At 41.0% G+C, this 20,402-nt stretch overlaps 1 protein-coding gene across 5 annotated transcripts in view; it reads right to left on the bottom strand.

Moving 5' to 3' along the window:
- Positions 1-3,847: 3,847 nt before the first annotated feature.
- NOX4 (NADPH oxidase 4) overlaps positions 3,848-20,402 on the bottom strand; it is a 103,035-nt gene continuing 86,480 nt past the window's right edge. For 4 of the 5 annotated variants that reach the window (XM_086882171.1, XM_086882172.1, XM_086882173.1 and 1 more), the window contains 5 exons: positions 17,557-17,676; positions 14,014-14,122; positions 13,388-13,456; positions 11,237-11,337; positions 3,848-6,506 (listed from right to left, as the gene is read on the bottom strand). In XM_086882171.1, the coding sequence (XP_086738297.1) occupies positions 6,386-6,506; positions 11,237-11,337; positions 13,388-13,456; positions 14,014-14,122; positions 17,557-17,676 (520 nt within the window). In that variant the 3' untranslated portion in view covers positions 3,848-6,385. Of the gene's footprint in view, positions 6,507-11,236; positions 11,338-13,387; positions 13,457-14,013; positions 14,123-17,556; positions 17,677-20,402 lie in introns of those variants that run through there. The other variant, XM_086882174.1, reaches the window with a different exon arrangement.

Here is a 20,402-nt window from a genome sequence, read left to right as displayed (position 1 = left end):
CTAACCATAGAACTGAGACCAAAGGTCAGGTCAGCTCATTGCCTACACAATTCACCCTCAGGTATGAGAGCTCCAAACTCCAGGCTTGAAATGCACCCAGGAGACTCATCCAGCTCTGTCTAAAGCACTTTTCATCTGCAGACTCAGTCCAAGAGCCCCTGACTCTCCCTTCACCAAAGCATACCTAGGACTGGCTCAGACTCATGGTTCAGAGATGTGACAGCCAGTGTGGTGATCTGGCCTGCTTCTGACCACAGATCATGTATCACTGACATGTTTCACTGTTCTTAAAACAGTTACACAGAATCACAGAATAGTCTGAGTTGGAAAGGACCCACAAGGATCATCATTCAAGTGAATGGTCCATCCGGGGACTGAACCCAAAACCTCAGCCTTGCTTCCTCCCAGCAGCTTGCAGAGCTGCTGTGCAGCATTCCTAACCAGGCTGTGCTGAGTGCAGCTTGGGACACAGTCCACTCTATATGCTCACTGGTATTTTGCATTTCTCTCAGACTATTCAAGGGAGAAGCAAAAGCTCAGAGGCGTTATTTATTCAATTGGGAAGCAACCCGTTATCACTGTGTTACACTTCTAACACACAAACACCATGACACAGCACAGGAGGGAACCCGTTATCCCTGAAAAAGAAATGGCATGCTCTTTTGAAATCAAAACATGTGCCCTGCTGTCGATGAATATATTCTTGGTTACAGCACAAGGCGGAAGTTTTTGCTTTTCCTCCCCCACCTCTCATCCAAATTTCTTCCCCAGGGCTGCAGAGTATGAGATGAGCAACATGACCTTGCAATGACAGAATTTTAATGAGTGACTGGTGCATCAAAAGTGATGCAGCAGCGTCTCCCTGCTCAGCGTTGCTATGTACACTAGACATTTATGTAACACTGCTTCTCATCCTCAAGGCTGTCCTTTCCTAGGGTCAGCAGCAACAAACACAAAATTTATTTATCAAACTGTCAAAGATACTTACAGCTGACACAGAGAGCTCTACACTCCAGTATTTTGGTGAAAAGGAGTTAACAGGTAAAGCTATTTCCCGATTCCACAGCTGCAGAATAGAAGTAGATGCTTTTTAGAAGTAGGTTAACTTGAAAGAGTAAAGGTTTTATTTCAAAGGAATTGCTTATTTTCAGGGTGTTTGCTAAAATATACTAGTTTTCTTCTGGGCTTTAGCACTGTGTGGTGCATGGAAATGCAATGTATTTGCATACATTAGCTCTCAACCCCCGGGGAGACTCTGTATCAACATCTAGAAAATGGGGTTTGCTTTTAATTTCTAACATTGAGAAGCTAAGAAGAATGTCTCCTCCTTCCCCTTGGTTCCCAGGTACAAAATATTTTACGCTGTTTATTGTTGGCATTCATCATCCTCTTCTGCCCTCCTTGGGCTGCTCCTCAGTTGACAGCAGCTTACCTGGAGGTTCAAGACCAGCCTTCCCTCTCATCCAAGGGCTCTGTTGAGAAGCAATCTGCAACTGGGACACGTGGCTTTTTCCAGCTTTCTCTCTGAGCCCATGTACTGCTCTTAGCACAGATCCAGCACCTGTCTCTTACAAATAGGATCCCTCTAGGGAATATAGCACTCCTGGCATAGTGGACCTTGAGGATCCACTGCAAGTTCAGACATTCATAACATCAGAGGAAGTGCACAGCATTCCCTGGTACCAAAACAGCTCCCATCCTTCTTGCAACATGGGTGATACAATTAGCAGGATACTAAACCTTCACATATCCTTATCCTCATCCAGCCCTTTAAGAAGCATTTGTTGCTCAAAACCTTTGTGTCAGAGCATTCATTATACATGTCAGTCATATACAGCAGAGGACTCAGAGTTTTTAACCTTAAAAGATGCTAAGTAATCTATTGTGCCTACAAAGGAAATTTTAGTTTCTAGGATTTACTATGCTTAGTACAGGCACTAAAATACCACTCTTTATGGGAAGGAAGAGTCTCATTTCAGCTCCATACATTTTTACAGTGCATCACCATAGTGGCCTTAATGAAATACACCAGCAGCAGAAACAATGCAAATCCCAAATCACTGTTCACAGTTGAATCATCAGCTATATATTATATATATATATATATATATCCTTGAAAAATTACATTCATAGTACCTCAGCTCAGCACAGGCACCAGTGGCATTTTGATTAAACCTTCTTGTTAAATCCTTTTGGCTCAAATAATAAAAACTGGTTGAAATTCTGAGGGATGGAAAATCGGCAGAAAAACTGAATGCATAATCCAGAGAAGAACAGATCCACCTTGCCTTATATCAAACAAGTGAGCTTATGAAGTGATTGCCAGGCTGAAGTGAAAATTAATCTCCCTAGAAGCCCTCTTATTTTTCAAGACTAAACATTGCATTTTAAAAACTATGCCTCTTCTCTGACTTACGGTCCTTGAACTGCTATAAGCAATGACTCTTTAGCCTCATGCCAGCTTCCCCTAAGCCATGTCTTGTGCTTTGAAACTATAACCTGGTGCATTAAACGTGGACTAGAGGTTTTACTCTTAGGCTGCTGTTCTCCAAGTCCTACTAAACCATTACTTCTCTGCTCTGTTAGGCTGCTATAGCTGAATTACTGTTCCCAACACAGCTGGTCTGCTACTTAATGCTTTATCTGCCCTCTCTCAGCCAGCTTCAAATCTCTTTGCCACCTATGTGCTAGAGACCACAAGAGGGGAAAAAAGACAAGAAAGAGCCCACGTGCTAGTAGTAGTAACACATACTGAAACAGGATAGTGTTGCTCCAAACATGGGGCTGGAACAATCATTGTGGAGGGACAGACTGTTCTGCAACTTCAGTGGTGAAGGTCAGCCCCCACCAGGCCTTCCCATGCAACATCAGGGCTCATCTCTGCTGTTTTTTGTTGTGGCAGTGGACATTCACTCACACAAGTAATCTCAGTGATACGGGAATGGGTCGTGGGTACATCTGATTAATCCTGCTGTTAGCTGTGTAAAGCCCTGAGTCCCACACTGCTGCACAAGGGCCAGATTCTTGTTGCAGGGAAAGGGCTTGGTTTGCATCATGGTATGGAAACATTCCTGGTCTAAAAAAAAGGTCCTGAAACAATTCCGATGAATAAAACAAAAGATCCTGCTGAACAAACACTGAGAACAGCTTTATGAAAGACTGAGTGAAATCTGGGAGAATACAGGGAGGGATCCTTCCCCTGCCAGCAGGACACTTACGACAGACTCACAGGACACAGCTTAAAGTGAAAAGTGATGCTCAATTACATAACTCCAGTTGATCTGCAAATGTGGAATTGAGTGCTGTCAGCCTTCACCTACTTGCCTGGCACTGAGTTATATTTTTACATACACTTGGCTTACAGATACAAAAGCAATGGAGTTTAAAGAGGCCTTGAGTCTGTTTTGAAAGCTGGACACACACTCAGAAAGAGCAATGACAACACAGCCTGTAGAAAGATTGTGTTTATCATAATATCTGCCACTCCTGAAGCCGAGTCACAGTCGCTCAACAACTCTTAAACATTTTGCCTCTCTTACAGAAGCATAGCTCAAGGGAAAGGAAAAAAAAGCAACTGAAGCTTTTAGACTTTTCCCAAACTCTTCCTCACCTGGTCTAGCAATTACTCAGATCAGCAACAGAAAGGTTTAACCAAAATTAAACAGAAGCACATTTACATAGCAATTAGATCTTTCTGCTGCTTGTGCACAGAAGTGATCCCAAAACATTAATTAAGCCTCAAAACACTCCAGAAAGGCAGACAGTCCAGGGCTTGTTTTACAAGTGGGTCAGCTGAGTCAGATACAGCACAAAGAGAGAAAGAGGACAGCCTGGATCTGCTTCAGTCTTGCTGTGACAGCACTGTTTAATGTGTCTAACATGCCCACAAACACCATCAACTCCTGCAACAATGCAGAGTAAGAGCAAAGTACTAGTAATACTATTTTAATTACAAAGTGTTACCTATACAGAAGCTGAGCCAGAAAACATAATCTGCTTTAGCACAGAGCTAACTGCAAAACTAGCTGCTCATTATATGGTAATGGAGCCAATATCTGTCAGAGGAGATGTAAAACCACAAACAACATAGTGATTAGATGACTCTAAACTGTATTTTAAAAGCATGAGATAGTAGATCCTGAAACTAGAGGAGAAGATCACTTCCTAGTTGTGGGTAACAGATGCAGGCACGATCTCAATCATGTTTTAAACTAACAGCCAGAAAACAAAGAAAGTATGCAGAATCTACAATATCCAGTACCTATGCATTTTGCCAACAGTTTTATATTTATTATAAAATCTATGCAGGCAGTATTAGAAAGAAATCCTACTGATTAAAAAGAATCTAATCCTTTGCTGTTTTACAGTGATGGATGAATGAGATCCAGTAGGAAAAGAATGGTCCTTTCAGCCTCAAAGAGAAAAAAATTAAAATCAGTAGCTGTAATGTAGGCTCCCATCTCACACTGCATTTCTATTTTGGTTTCCCTCATCTGGGCTACTTCGAGAATTTTTGTCAGTAGGAATTCGTCTATCTCTGGTTCTTCCCTTTCTCCCTGGATTTCAAATTGGGCAGAGCCATAGATAAAGACTTCAGTGCCAGCTCTGGACACTGAGGAACACATTCCCTTGTGGCTTCACTGATTGCTCACCGAGTGCAATTCCTGAGCAGAAGCTGCCAAGGCAAAGTCCAAAGTCATCCTCACTATTTATACATACATTATGCCTATACACCACCTACTAGAGAAATGCTTCCCTCTGAACACTCACATTGATACTTACAGACTCCTGTAGAGAGTCTGTGTCCGAGCAGAAATCCAGTGCTTTTCCCACCAAAATTAAAAAGATGTAAATGAAATCAAAAGCACTGCCCTAAATACAGGTGAACCACAGGCACAGAGTTCTCAAGCCAGCCTCTGCCCCTGTATGCTGCAAACTCTACACTGTTCTGCTCCCAAGCTTCTGCTGGAGATCAAAGGGAAGGTTTTCACCATGTTAAAGTGATGCTGCTCTATCAAGAGACATTCGAGTGGTGCCTATTTATGCCAGCTAAGTGTCTGATTTCTGTTTAAATGCCCTCATCTCAGCAAAGTAAGGAAAAAGGAGAGAAGATGAAATAAAGGAAGTTGGATCTGCTATTTGGATGGAGAAGAAAAGGCGCTCCTCAGAACCAAAAAGTTATGAAGTACCAGTTTCAACCTTTAGCTCTCCCATGGCAATCACGGGCAGAAAACAGCTGAGGGGAGGAGAAGGGAAGGAGAGCTTAAATTTTGGATGTTTTGAGATCTTCCTCTATGGAACAAACTGAAAGCACACTGCAGCTCCTGCAGGGTTTGTATCTGCACACATCATCCAAGGAGCCACAGAGCCAAGGGGTTTGTTCTCACTCTGCTGCAGATCTGGTCTCATCCTGCTTTCAGTGGCACCAGGGAAAACAGGGTGGCTCCAGGGAAGATACTGAAAGGATCACAGTCAACCAAACATACTCTGGGACCTCTAAAACTGGCTTTCAACCGGCTGTGTTGTAAAATAATCAGCATATCTGAAAGTTTGAAGTACTTGACATTCAGGGCATGTGAGTGCAGAGTGAGGGCAACTTTCATGTTGAGTGTGTGGTATAATAAAACTTCAGATCCTGTCTGCTCCTGTTCATTGCTTTTCTTGCTCCAGCTTTATGGCTGCATAAATCATAATTATTTTGCAAACTCACTGAATACTGAATTGATGCAAGATACAGAGTTCTCCACGTACAGATGTGTGCTTGCCAAAAGGCTGTGACTAACATCACAGCAGAGGCTGCCCACTGGTGCTACACAATTGTGCTCACTTTTCCTTAGGTTAACTTCATTACAGAAGTAGACTAGCAAGAGTAACACTCTCTATTTTAAATACAGAATCCCAGTTCTGCAATGTATAATAAAATCTTTAATATGGAGTATTTTCACCCCAAAGCCATAAGATATGTATACCAACAAAAGCAAGAGTCTTTGTAATACTATGTTTTGCCACTTGGATTAACCTGGGGTTTAATTTACTGATCCAGCTTCAGAGGACTGAAGTGGAAGAAGTTCAAACATTCCACAGATTCTTCTTCCATCAGCTTTTAAAGCAATTGTGTCTATCCCCAGCTTCTGTACTTTTTAATTAACATAAACAAATCCAAAGAATCACTCCCACCACAAATATTGTGTGAGCACATTTGAGTAAAAGCACTGAGTATTTGTTGGTATACTGCTGCATCCATCAGTCTTAAATAATCATAAATAAAAACATTTGTGCTATTCTTTGGTACATTTCTGTCTGTTTAAACCACAGATGAACTTTTACATTGTACAAACAAAAAATTGCACTTTTATCTTCTAGAGAGTCTTGCTCCAGCAGACTTTCAGCTGAAGGATTCTTTATTGTACTCAAACCTTGTCCCATATGAGTTGCTGCTGTTGCTCAGTTTATGAAGTATCTTAGAGATTTTGTTTGGTCCACAGCAGAAAACTCCAATGGTCTTCCTGTTAAAGAAAAAAAAAAAAAAATAAGAGGGAAGGGGAAGTTATGACTTTGTGAATAACAGTAATTTCCAGTAATAGAAAGAAGTGGATCAGGGCCTCATGGTATTATACATAAACCACCTACCTATTGATTTTAAGGTGAGAACAGCTCACTAGATGAAGCAGCTGGTTTCACTGAAGCCACCATACCTCTCCCAAGAATCCCTACAACAAACCCTACAATTTATCTGACTAAAAAAACTCTATGGAAGAAGTGCTTCATCTTAGTCTCAAGACGTCAAATGATGAAATATTGCTATTTTCCATTATATTATTTTTCATGATTAATCACTTTTTTGTTAGAAATATGTCTCACTGTAAAGACTTCCGTAGTGTAACTCATGAATTACACAAGCTTATCTAGTCACTAACAGTGATTTGTTACACTAATGAAAACAGAGCACTACTAACCCATGATTATTATTTCTTGCAGCAACAGAATAATTTTACTGCTTTACTTTCACATTAGCATGCAGTTCTTCCTTCAACATCTATATTGGGAAATCTCATAAAAAGTCAAATACAGAGTATGATCCTTGTTCATCACCCATAGATCTCAGCCCAGGTTCTTTAGTCAACCTGACTTTTTCACAACACTCTAGCAACAACAGCTCTTTGCTCTCTGGTCACCTTAAAAACAGGCTGTCAGACTCACAGTCATACAACATTTTGAGGGCTCAGAATTGTAGCCAGCACCAGAACAAAGCACATCCACCACAGGGATACTGAGCCATTCACAATATTCACTATCTCCCTTTTTTTGAAAAATGAGGAGAAGGAAAGGAAGCAGGGAAAGACAATAGAGTGATGCCTTTTCTGTATCATGAAAAAAAAAATCATCTTCTTCCTGCTGAAATTGTGCCACTACAGAAAAAGATCTTAAAGATTTACAAGGATGAAGAAAAAGCATACAAGAGGAAACATGGCTCTAACTATTGTGATCTACAGCACTCACCAAGAGGCTTGAGATTTGGATTCTGGGCTCTGCTTCCAGGACTATTTTGGTGTTTTACCCACTAACTATTTAATACATAATATTTTAGCATATGCAAGATAATCAAACTTTAAAGCTCCCTCTGCATGTGTTTGATGGGAGGAGGAAGAAGCAATCTTTGGTACATACTGCTACATGTACATGTCAGGTGTCAGGCACCTGCTGGAATAGCATGGCAGTGCACACTGCATCAGTGCACAGCAACTCTGGCATGGTACAACATGCCACTCAAACATCAGAAATCATCACAAAGTTATGCAGGTAACTTACAAAGTAGATTTTAATTGCCTTCAATGACACCATCTCTCATATCAATCCATGGCAAAGTCCTAAGTCGTACTTTTCTCGCCCTTATGTTTATCTATTAAGCTTTCCTGTTCTGGCAGTACTCCTTTTAATGGCAATGGGTGGTGTGCTGGAGGCTGAATTAGTTGCAATAATGAGAGAGTTGTTGCTTGTTGCTCTCAAAAAAGATTCCTCAGCACTTGCAGACTCTGAACTCCCTCTAATCTGTGCACACTGGAGAAAAAGGATTCATGAGCTGCCAGCAAGACTCTGTCTTCTACTGTGTATTTAATTGAAAGAATTAATGTTGTTGTTGGGTTTTTTTTTTGTTTGTTTGTTTTGTTTTTATTTTTCTTCAGTCTAATTAGTACAGTGAACTGATAAAATAAACCCCAAAGAACTCAGCTTCTCCTTTCTCTTTCATTACATATAAACAGCCAGCAAAGCCAGCAGCCAACCCATGGCCAAGGTCTCCTGAAACCCAGCTGAATCACTGTTCTGTGCAGTGGGCCACAGGCATTCAGACTGCCTCCCTGGCATACCCACCATCAGAATCTGGTCTGGACACCCCTTCACAAACCATCTACCTTCCTCATGTGTCCATGTGCCTGCTGATGCCTCCCCCCTGCCTCGCCCAGCTCCTGCCTGGCTGCTGGAACACGAACAGAAAGGTGGCTGAGGAAAGCTACGACGTGGAACAGCATATTGCTACCCTGAGCTGATGGGCTTTAACTGCTTATCTATCACTTGTTTGGGACAAAAGCTCACTCTGTGGCTAAGGTGAAAACAGGCAGCTATGTCTGAAAATCTTCATGAACACCATTAAGATGTTTACAGTTAAGGAAACTATGTTATAGGCCATTCTTTGTAACAATAATAAACTTCATATAGAATTTACTCATTCAGAGCACTAAGCAAGTAACTCCTCAGCATTCCTATGGGATGAGTAGGTTGGCACATATTCTTACATCCATTTTGTGAACAGCAGGACCTGAGAGAGATGAAATACTTTGTTACATTGAGAGGACAGAGTCAGAACTTGAAATGTTCCTGTTTTAAATCCCACATTCATTCCTAGAGAGAAGTTTTTCCTTTAGAGCACATGAGAAATGTATCATGGTGCTCCATGCTTTTTTCTCCTACAGGTACTCATGTCTTTTTCTAGGTTGTTCTCTACCTGGAAAAAAACACATGCCCACTTGACCTAAGCAAACTGAGCATGGTGCAAGCTTTTCATCCAGGACACAACTGAACAGGAACAAGGCTGTTGCTCCATCCCCCCAAAAAAACATGAAAGAAAAAGACCAGTAATTTATTATGTAACTGTTCCAATTCAGGTTGCTGGGTCTGCAGGTGTCATATGAAATAAGAACAGTAGATGGCATACATCTGCTCCTCTTTTCCCAAAAAAAAAAAAGGATCAGGAACCTGATGCTGGGTTGTCCCATGTCATGCTCTGAAGGTCTGGCAAAGCTCAGACACTTACAAATGCACTTTGCTTATTTGGGACCCAAACAGCAACAACAGCAACAATTCACAAAGCACACAGCAATCAGACGGCTACACAGTGAGAGCTTTGCCAGCTGCCTGTTTATTTATATGCAGCTTTTCCTAAAATCACAAGATAAAAACTGGAAAACATCTTGGCTGCCCATAAACAAGCCCAAGGGGATGATTGCAAATGTGAAAGTCTGAACACTGGCACCAGATGTTGGAAACAACTTGATTGACCTGTTTTGCTTTAGTTTGGTTTTTTTGGTCTCTGTATAGCAGCAGGGGCGATTAGGTGGAAAGTTACAGAGAAATAAGAACTGAAATAAAGCTAGCAGCAGACCTGGAAATTGGACCAGAGGGAAAAACTGTAGTTCCCATCTCATCCAAGGAAATATGGAGATTACCTACAAAAGGTAAATTTTTGCAGGACAGCTGAGTTTGTCAAGGGCCTCACTATTGGGCATCATGACACGTAACTACATCCATAGGTACAGACCTATATACACCTTGATAAAGAGATGACAAAAAATGACAAACCTACATCTTAGCAAGATGTCTGACAAAAGACTCAGAACATTATTTAGGTATTAAAGACACCTTGCTTAAAAATAGTGTCCCAATTTAAAGACCTGATGTGAAAATGCAGAGGAAATGGTACTTGAAGTCTAAATAGGAGTAATGCAGTGGAAAGCAAAAAAGAAAAATCAAATATAACTACTACTACTACTAATGGCTTCATCTATATTATGTGCTCTTACATCCTTGGCAGGAAGTGGCAGGAACCTCATCACTTTCACCTTTTAAAACTACACTCACATAGTTAAACAAAGACATTAGAATGGAGCATAAAAGGTCAACAGTCCACTGTTGGAGACCTTTGAACCTAGAGAGTCAGCATGGTTCTCTGAACTCTCTATTTCCCTTTCTATTTCCCATGGTCTTTGCTCTAAACCCTTTCTCTAAGGCTGAAAATTCTGCTAGAGACATAGCAGCCTTTGGGGCATCCTGCTCTACGACCTGAATCCAAGACAAGTATTGTCAGCAGCTCACACTGGCCACAGTGATACATTCGTCACTCAGTGCTTCTCAAGAGCCAGGGCTCAGTGCCCCCGAGTCATATCTAGCCCCAGAAGAGAGGAGTCAACAAGCCATGGGCAGATTTCACTTTGCAAGTGCAAGAAAGGACAAAACGTTCTTGAGGGAAAGTTCTGCACAGCACCTCTCAACCTGATGCACCCAGATTACTATCAACAGCTTCTCAGGGGGGTTTGCTCCCACACCAACAACTTTTGAAGTGGATTAGGGAAGATTCACATAGTGCCCTCCTCCAGATCAACTTTTGGCACAATAAACTGCTAGTAGAGGGTAAAATACTCAACAAAGCTGGATCTGGACAAAGACATTCCATATGCATGTGTTCTCTGGTTTACACTTGTCTTATTTCAGACCACAATATTCTTTCCCAGCACATAAAAAGGCATCGACAGGTTTTTAACAGAGAATAAAAAATAGCTAGAAATACCCAAAGACAATAAATCTTCTGAATAAAACCAAAACAGGTAATTCAAATTCTTCCTTGTGAATTCTGTTTGTAAATTAGCATTACAAATCATGAATCAACAATTTTAAGAAATATAACTTTATATAAAAAGCCAGTATATGTTGAAAGCAAGACAGTGCCATGGACAAGAACATATGTAATCTCTGTGCAGTGAGATGGAAATCTGCTCCTTTTATTTTCTGAGCCATTGAACATCTCAGCTGCATGAAAAGCTGAACTGCTCTAAGCATAAAAAAAAAAAAAGTGTTTCAGTTTGTATAGGCTATGTCTCAGCAAGATAAATCCCAGAAATATTGTCATACAAACAGACATGGCCAGGGTTGAACTGTGGCATCCTTCAAGCAGACAAGCACTTACCTCCGATTGCACTTTGCTATGTCATCAAACAGCAGCTTCCACCGGGGTCGTCCAATCAAAAGCCTGGAGTTTAAAGCTTGGTATTTTTCACCAATTATTTTCTGTAAGAAACAAAAAACTCCATTCTGCCTGATTTGCAAATTGCTTCATATCACCCAGGGCTCCCATTTCTGCTATTGGCTGACTTGCTGGAGTGCTGAGGTGTAAAACCTGAGCACAAGTACCAAAGGCTGTGATGAGAACTGCAGTCATTTTATGCACCAATACCTCTGCTCAGTACCTTTTCAATAGCTCTCCTTGGTGTTCATTATACACTGTCCCTCATGCAGCTGCTCATTAATTTACACATTACTTTTAAACCAATTTACTTAAGCCATAAAACAATAACCATGCTCCTATTACTCATTCCCACACTGGCTTTTAATGCTAAGCTGGAAGAAATGCTGCTGATGCAAAAATTGTATTTCTGTCTGAAGTCTTTTTTTTTTAAACTTTGTACAAGTAACTATTAAGATGACTAGGTCTGAAAAAGTAACAAGGGAAATCTTACTTTTCACCCTGAAAGTAGTTTGCCAGCTGTATTGAGCTGCTGTAACAGCAGAAAGCAGCCAAAACTGCTCCCCAGATGGAACCCACTCCATTCCAGAATGCTAACTCACCAGCATTTTGATAAGGTGAAACGCCCTCCCATTGCAGGGCACAACCCTGGGTGTGCTGTCCTAAGGCAGCAGTAAGAGGCAGAGAGTGACACATTATCTAGGCTCCTGCATTCCCTCCATTGCTGAACAACCTGAAACATGGCTCACACCAGTGCAAACACAGTCCTGATCAACTCAGCCTCCTTGGAGCTTTTATAGACAAGAGGCACTTGCTGCAGGGTGGGCTCTTACCACACAGGCACAGAGGCTTCTCACAAAGGGAGTATGAAGTGCAACTGCCCGAATTTTGGCAGCAGTCGGCACCTTGGACTAACATCAGTGAACACACCACCTGTATGGACATGGAGACTGAGCAATTATGAGCAGCATTATGCTTCATGGCAGCTTTGTTCAACAGCCACAAAAAAAAGTGACTTTAAAGAAGGACTTCAACAAAAAAGATGATTTAAATAAATTCAGCAGCTCCTTAATTAGTATCACTATGCAGTATTTGTATACTACACAGTATCAGAAAACTCCCTTTGAATTTACTATTATTTCACTTTCCCTATCTCATTGCATTGCAGTCCTGCTTCAGTTTTTAATTTTAAGCTAACAATTACATACCAGATTCATCAATTAGGCATTTTCAAGCACTACATTTCCATCAACTTACGTTGTCCAGGCATTACATTTGTCATAGTCATAACTACTGTAGCTATCACATTATTTAAACTACAGGATTGTGCTCCTATCAGAGCTGTGAATATTATGCTATCTCCACCTGATAGAAGGCAGATCAAAATCCTTTGGGCATGGCTTTTCACTGCGTTTCATGCTTTGCAGTAATTGTTAGGCTTGGCTGTGAGCCTGCTGTAGTCAAAGGAAAGCTTCCTGACATGGTACAGTAAAGATTTGTACCTAGGCTTATGTGCTAAATAATATAAAATGAAGATTGCAAGCATAAACAGTTACAAGAGATGCCAAGAGCTGGGGAATTAGGCTGGCCTTAGCATTGGCAATACATGTCAATTGACAGTTCAGTATAATTTCCAGTCTTACACATCAATAAACTTCTACTTTTCATCTATATATGAGACAATGAAATAAAAAGCTTTTAAAAATAGCTAGATTCTTTCAAAATATATATGGGAAAAGAAGATTTGAGCTTGCAAGTTCCGAGAACAATTCTGGTTTGGTTCTTAGCCCAGAAACGATGCAGATTTCCCACCAAACACTGCCAACTGTCTGGTCCATGGCCTGGCCTGGAAGGACCCTGTTCCTAGAAAAGGAAGATATGGATTTCTGCCCACACCTAATCAAGTTAAGGGTACTGCACTAGACTTTCTTAATGCTGTGAGGATTGCTCTATTAATGAATCAGTCACCTGAGTTTATGGCCTCATCTCCTGTTTTCACATCTGCAGCAATCCCCTTCCGCCTTTGACTGACAGTTTGCATTTCCTATTACTCCAAGGTCTGGTTTAGTTTACAAACAACATTTGGCCACATACCTGCATTCCATCTGTTTGACTGAGGTACAGCTGGATATTTATATAGTCTGGCCGATTCTCCTGCCAAAGCTGGGAGGATGATAAAAAAAGCTAGTGAAATAATATTCTTTTTCTTAATGTAAGTGTGAAGTCACTTGTGCCTACTATGCTGAGGGACATGGGTTTCAGCATCAGTGAAGTAAGCTTTTTAATGAAGAGGATGTGCTTGCATAGCACATCATGCTGTGTAAAAAATATTATTTTAGGAAACTACGTGGCTCTTAAAAGACACTTGAAATTGTAAATACCACTCCCTTCTCCATCTGCCTAGTAGCCAAATGACTAAAGGCCACTCAAGGCTTCCCAGACTGCATGTGCTGCTTCTTCCATTCTCATAAAGTAGCCTGGACACAGCAAGCGCCCAGGCTACTGGAACATGGCAACACTGCAATGAAACATTGGTGATGGATACTCAAAGTGGTTTGTGCAGCTCCAGGAATAAATGAAGCCTGGATCAGGCAGCCCAAGCTACTGCTGGAGCTCACTCGTTCTGAGCAAGGCTGCCATTCTCTACAGGATGCCAGGTGTGAAGTGTGGGCATACCTTGCATTTAAGTTGTCAGGATCCCTCCAAACAACACCCATTACCTTGTTATGCAACATACAGAGCAGATCTGCAAACCAGCGGAAGGACTCAATGTCCCTGCACACCCAAATGAAGTAGAGTCTTCTGAGCTTGTAGCATTTCCAGCCGTCACTTGAAAATAAAATGTGTGGGTAGTTAAAAATTATCATTTAAAAAGGAAACATTAATTAGGATGTTTTTTATTTATTAATGGAAACATGAATTTCCTTTAGAAGCTAACTGCTAAGTATCTCTTCAAGCTATGATACATCAGACACTGAATTGACCAACACAGCCTATTCGGATTATCCTGAGAATATTAAATATCTAGCACAGAGCTAACAGCCATCATGGACACTGTTTCCACACTAGGAAGTTGTCAGCTATACAGATGATTTGGGCAGCAAATATGGATTCATGTATCATCATCAAACTTCTATTTCAAAGCAAAGGAGACATTCTAAGTTCAAGTGTATTATGTCAGTGCTTTATTAGGTTTATAAAAAGGCCTGTAAGTGGAAAATATTGACAAATGCAATAATGTCAGGACTTAATTCTGCCTTTCTATGTGAAAGGCTCTGGTTGATTATAATTAACACTGTAGCAAAATCACAAAGATCAAATCAAATCAGAGCTCCATTGTGTCAAGGAAATGTGTGATATATTACAGACCTCAGAAAATGCTGGTGGATAAAGTGCAGCCATGGGCAGATTCTGGCATTGCATTTAGAAAAACAGGACTCTCGTGTCAGATTTCTAATTCAATTAAAACACAAACAAGTACAAGGGAAGGATTTGAATGAACTGGGAAAGAAAATAGAAATAAAAATATCCTGATGAATAATGAATTTGAATAAAGCACAAGTATTCAGGAAGCACTTTCTTGGTTAGCTAACACTGGTTATTGTTGTTCTGGTCACTGAAATGGTCTGTGCACAGTTTCCTCCTTTTCCTCCTGGAATGATTCTCAGATGGAGAAGGCCATAACCTGCTGTTCACTTAAAATGCCAGTCCTAGAAGCCAGGCCTGGTCAAAAAGTTTCATGATACATCTCACCATACTCATTATACCTTATTCCAAACTCTGGAGTTGCTAGCACATCCAGCAAAGATATAGGATCAATAGATCTACATAACTGATGGCTCCAACCAGTGCCTTGCCTCCCCATAGCACTGCCCTGAGGAGCAAGGATGGAGACATCAGGAGCACCCCAGCAGCACGCAGAACTGAGAACTCACCTTTCATGTAAACTCCCCAGAGAGAGTAAAAAAAAGGTGCTTTCAGACTGGGGAGTACAGTGTCTTTCAAGTCCTGATTTCTGATTTTTTATTTTTTAACTGCTGACTTTCCAAACACGATTTCCTCCAATCTCTTTTTGACTGCCTAGACTACAACAAGCACTTAGGAAGGGTCACCATCTGGTCAGATACGACAAGAGAACTATAAACAGTAGCAAGGAAAGTAAGTGCCTTTCACCATAGAAAGGGATAAAAAGAGAAGAATGCAAGGCATTTTGTATTGAAATGCCCCAGTTCAGTAACAAAACACCACTCTCGGTGATGAAACACTGCAGCCGGACAAAGAGGCTGGACTGCAAGACTTCACCAAATCAAATCCAGCATAGATTTAAAATAGCACCCCAGACACACATGCCTGTGTCTACCTCCATCAGGATATACTGTGCAGGAGAGGTGCAATCCCCCATTCCAACCATGTGTATGTAACATTTCTTGCTATTTCTGTGTTACGCTGCCCATAACAGGCATTATTTACAGACTCTTGTGCATAAAAGCCTCTAGCTTTCTGTAAAGTACATTACAATTTCTTAAAATAGGGCACAGGGTTCAACAGCTAAGTGGAGGGAAGGGCAGGAGCATAAATCAAATTATGTGCCTACAACAGGAAAACAATGGAGCAGGAAACAATTTCAAGGACAGACCTTGGATCTCTCCTAGACCTGTGTGTCCTTGACACAACAGGACTGGCCTGGCTGCTCTGCAGCGCTGGCACCATCAGGCAGTTTGCATGTTCACACCTGCCAATATCTGCTCCCAAGCCAGGGCAGAGACACAGGCAGATCAGACACTAAACCAGTGCTTTGCTGATGTGTAAATACTGAGGAGGCAAGCAGACTAAGACTGCTTAATTCTTTTCTTGAGAATGATTCCCTTGAATATTGTACAGTGCAGAGGGGGAAGAGTGGTTACAAAGGCAGTTTATGGAATTAGTTTCTTGGAAGTCAATTTATGGCTTTATGCAGCTAAATGGACATTGCAAAATCCTTTGCACACTACCATTTTCTTGCAGTGTCTGTATGAATTCCTACAGCCTCAGATAACACACTGGTGGAGGCAAACATAATTACCTGCTGCTGGCCCATCTTTGTGTTCCATGACATTTTTGCTAAACACTATCAGGGATAATCCATCACGAGGAAAACAGTCATTTTATCCACCTGAGCCCCAGGCTTTCAGTGAAAATGTACCCTGGTTTTGAGAGGGTGATCCATAGGCTCTCAAGGAAAGAAAATGAGGGAGCCCAAGATGGCCTTTGGGGGCTGCAGCACTATGAGACACACAGGGCTAATAACTTTCAGTAGCACTGTCAGGTCCAGCCCAGGCTAAGAACAGAAGAATGTGTACAGGACCTAAATTCCACACTTCACTTTGGAGTTAGAGCTGACCCCTGGCATGTTCATCTTGCAAGAAATGCTTTAACTGTGCATTGTAAAGCCCTCCCAAAGCCAGTTAGCCTCTCAGCCTCTCAGGGAAGGTCTGCTGCTTTGGCTGGCTATTTATACTTGGCCTTTGAAACAGGCTGTGACTGTAGCCCCTAAACAATAACTCTAGCAAATAAAAATAAAGTCAATAGCAATCATAAAAGGAAGCCTATTTCAGACAGCATAGGATTTAGTGGGAACCATGCTGTCAATGTGACAGAAAAGCAAGAGGTGAAAGGTTTAATCTGCATAGAATATCAAAGGCTTTACATTAAAATGAAATTTTAAAATAGAGAGAGAAACAAGAAGGGAAAAATAGAAAAATGCATACCTAAAATTTAAACTTTTCAAATGGGGTTAAACATTTGCATGCTACCTGAATTCAGGTTGATCCCCTTCTATTAAAACCTCAAGCTTAGACTTCAAAATTTAAAAAGTCAAACCAGGAGAGCTGGTCTTGCATTTCCAGCAGAAGGATTGTCACAACTGTCTGATTCCAAAAAACTGTTAGAGTACACAGCTCATCTAAGCTAGGGACTAGGGGAACAAGTCTTGCTGAAGGGCTGTGACTAGATTGATAAGGCTTGGTGGCAATATACAAAGGCTGGTGACACTGTCCCAGTTCTGGTGCATCTCTGGCACATCTCTGCCACAACTCTTTGGGTTACAGAGCTGGTATAAGAGGATTTATGCCCTTTAGGGACATCTCAATCCTCTACATCTTCTCAAGGAATCATTCCAGTTCACTTATGCCAGTGGAAGTTTTCTAAGACCCTCAAAGCCTTTCTGACATGCACTGATGCTGCAAACTGGGGCAAAATGTCTTTAAAGGCTTAAGCTCACTTACAGCAGTGTGTTGAGCACAGATGCAAATGGTGTAACCCCAATACCTCCAGCCACGCAGAGGCTGACCTCGTAGTTCAGGGATTCCTCAAAGGGACTTCCAAAAGGTCCATCCACATACAGCCTGCATAAAGAGCAAAAAGCACACTTTTAGAGAAAGTTGTAAAGATCAGACAAAGGTAAAGAAAAACCATCTGGAATTAAAACCCTACAAAAAATTTGGTTTAAATTTTTATTAGTCTTGGGATGCAGAATGTGAAAATCTTTTTCCTGGAAAATTTTTTATGTGGACAGAAACAAATGTACAGGTGGTAAGAAAAACTGTTATCTAAAATCTCTTGGCATGTTCATGATTAGACAAGCTATTTTTAATTGAACAAGTGGAGGTGACTAAATTATGGCTTCCTATTTTGTCTGATGTTAGAAGGCAAAGAAAAGGGTTGTACTAGAGCAATGACTTGGTGGGTCACATGTAGGAAAGAAAGTCATTTGGCTAGGCCTGCCTGGGAAGTTCATCTTATACACATTTTCTGAAAAGGGAGAAAAACTACTGAGGTTTTTCCCCTTTAACTCATGCCTATCGTTATTATAACCATTTTGTCCACTTGATTTTAAAGATTATTCAGGAGATTGTGTTCCATTTTTAATACTTCAGATGCTACTGGATAGTACTTTGGCTATAATTTAAAAGTTGTCACTAGGTATTTTCAAGAGTTTTACCTCCTACAAGATCTTTCCTACGCTGCTGACAATCTGAGCAAGGTCACCCACAGACAGCTCAGAATTTATGGGCTGTAAGATTTCATACACACTATTCTACCTATGGAAAACCAACTGCATATCTTACCTCAGTAGCAGATTCATCCTCAGAAACTGCTATAAAGGGAACTTGAGCAGGACATTTACTCAAGGCCTGTTCTGTGTATGAGTGACTCACTGATCAGCACGTTTTAGGTGACTGCTGAACACAGCTCAGTGTGGTGGGAACAGCACTGTGTGCAGCAGCTGGGTGAACAGTATTTGCCCACAGGTCTGCTGGCTGAGAGCAAGCTTTGGCCTGAGACCACTAAAAACCTCCCAACACACATTAATTTCATGCACACACACACTGGTACTTATTTAGTGCATAACTAAGCTGCACATACTCCACATCTAATGAAAGGGCTTAAGCTTCTCCTTTATAACAATAGCCAGAGAATTAAAGTCAGAGAAGACATCTCTTTTCCCAGACAAAGCCTTCCAAACCTCATCTGATTAATTCCTTTGGAGGGCTGGATTTTAGCCATAACTTAAGTTACTTCTCAGTTTGATCTCATTTCTTTTAGTTTTGTGGCCTGACCTTTGGCATAATTTTACCAGTCAAGATATCTTGTCTGACTGTCTTTGGCCAAAATTGTCCTTTTTAGGATTTTTTTTCCAGACCTCTGCTATTGTTGCTTGATTCATATGTTAGGTTCCTTCTTCTGTGGTGTCTTAATTGAACACAGATAACTATCAACTTTCTGATGGATCTGAAGGATGATTCTTAACTATGTCTTGTCTTACAAACTTCCTACCTGGTGTCCTACCTGGACAGAAATGGAGAAGACACTGACCCAGCCACAGACACCGTCAGAAGGCATTGGAAATGTTTTTAAGCAACCAAATTTTATAACTAAGCCATCTTCAACCTATATATGCTTACTCTTATTTCTGAATTTATAGTCTCTACAGTATTCTACAAACATTCACTTGGAGAATCTCAAAGCTTTGCAATGTCAGGTATGTTAGTTCCAGCATGATGGGAATATCAGGAAAACAAATTCACTACTTACGTACTTACGAAGACATATTGTTTTACACAATGGGGCCAAGAAAAACTTAACTGATCAGGTGCATACAATAAAAACAGAACTTCAAGTATCTGCTCATTAAATGTTTCCTCTTACATAACACATACCACATTTACTTAACAAGGGTTTATTTTCCACAAATGGAATGATACCACTGCTGGTGCAGAGTGCAGCAGCAGTTGCTTTAAGAGATCTATAATTTGAACTATTTGACAGAGGAGGTAAAGCAGCATCCCTTATTTAAATAAGCAACAGGGGAAATGTTAAGAAGCAGGTTGTAACACTGAAATCATCTGGTCCAAAGGATATTCTGAAAGAAGTCCACAAATGTTATGGGTCTCGTATGTATATGTAACAGATGTAACACACCAAACAAGTGGATAAGAAAGACCAGCAAGCCTGTCACTCCTGGCATACCTCATATATGTTACCCTAATCAGCCCCCACCTAGCTGGTGAAATCTAGAGAATTGTTCCTAAAGGTATGAAAGGCAAAAGCAAAGGCCTGAAGGAAATTCCTTACATTCTGGACAAGCAGCATTAACTTTCCTTTGGATACACAAACTTAAATCCAACCTTTTGAGTGAAAAACACAACCTAATGAAACAAAAACAATCAAAGCACATTTTCCCAGAAACTATCACAGTGGATGTGACAACAGTTATAATTGTAGGGGTGCCACTTAACATAACTGCACTACTGGAGAGCTACCTGAATGTACGTACGTATGTCTGATCTCAGAGGGATTAAGCCATTCCTGGAAAGTCTGAGTGCCTCTGAATAATACTGACATGATCAGGAGTGGAAAAATGCAAAACTAGATCTGGTCAGCAGAAACCAGTCAAGAACAGTGCATGCCAGAAACTCAAGAAACAACTTGCAATTAAATATGCATTTTGGTCAGAATGCTCCAGTTTGTGCTCCATTAGCCCCATCTGGCCTGCAAAGTATTTCTATTTGCCCACTGTGTCTTCCTCTGAGGGAGTGAGGAGCAGTTGCTTGGACAGCAGATGCAGTCA

The sequence above is a fragment of the Cyanistes caeruleus genome, chromosome 3 (assembly GCF_971803275.1).
Source record: "Cyanistes caeruleus chromosome 3, bCyaCae1.hap1.1, whole genome shotgun sequence".
NCBI lineage: Eukaryota > Metazoa > Chordata > Aves > Passeriformes > Paridae > Cyanistes > Cyanistes caeruleus.
This window is presented reverse-complemented; position numbering and strand designations above follow the sequence as displayed.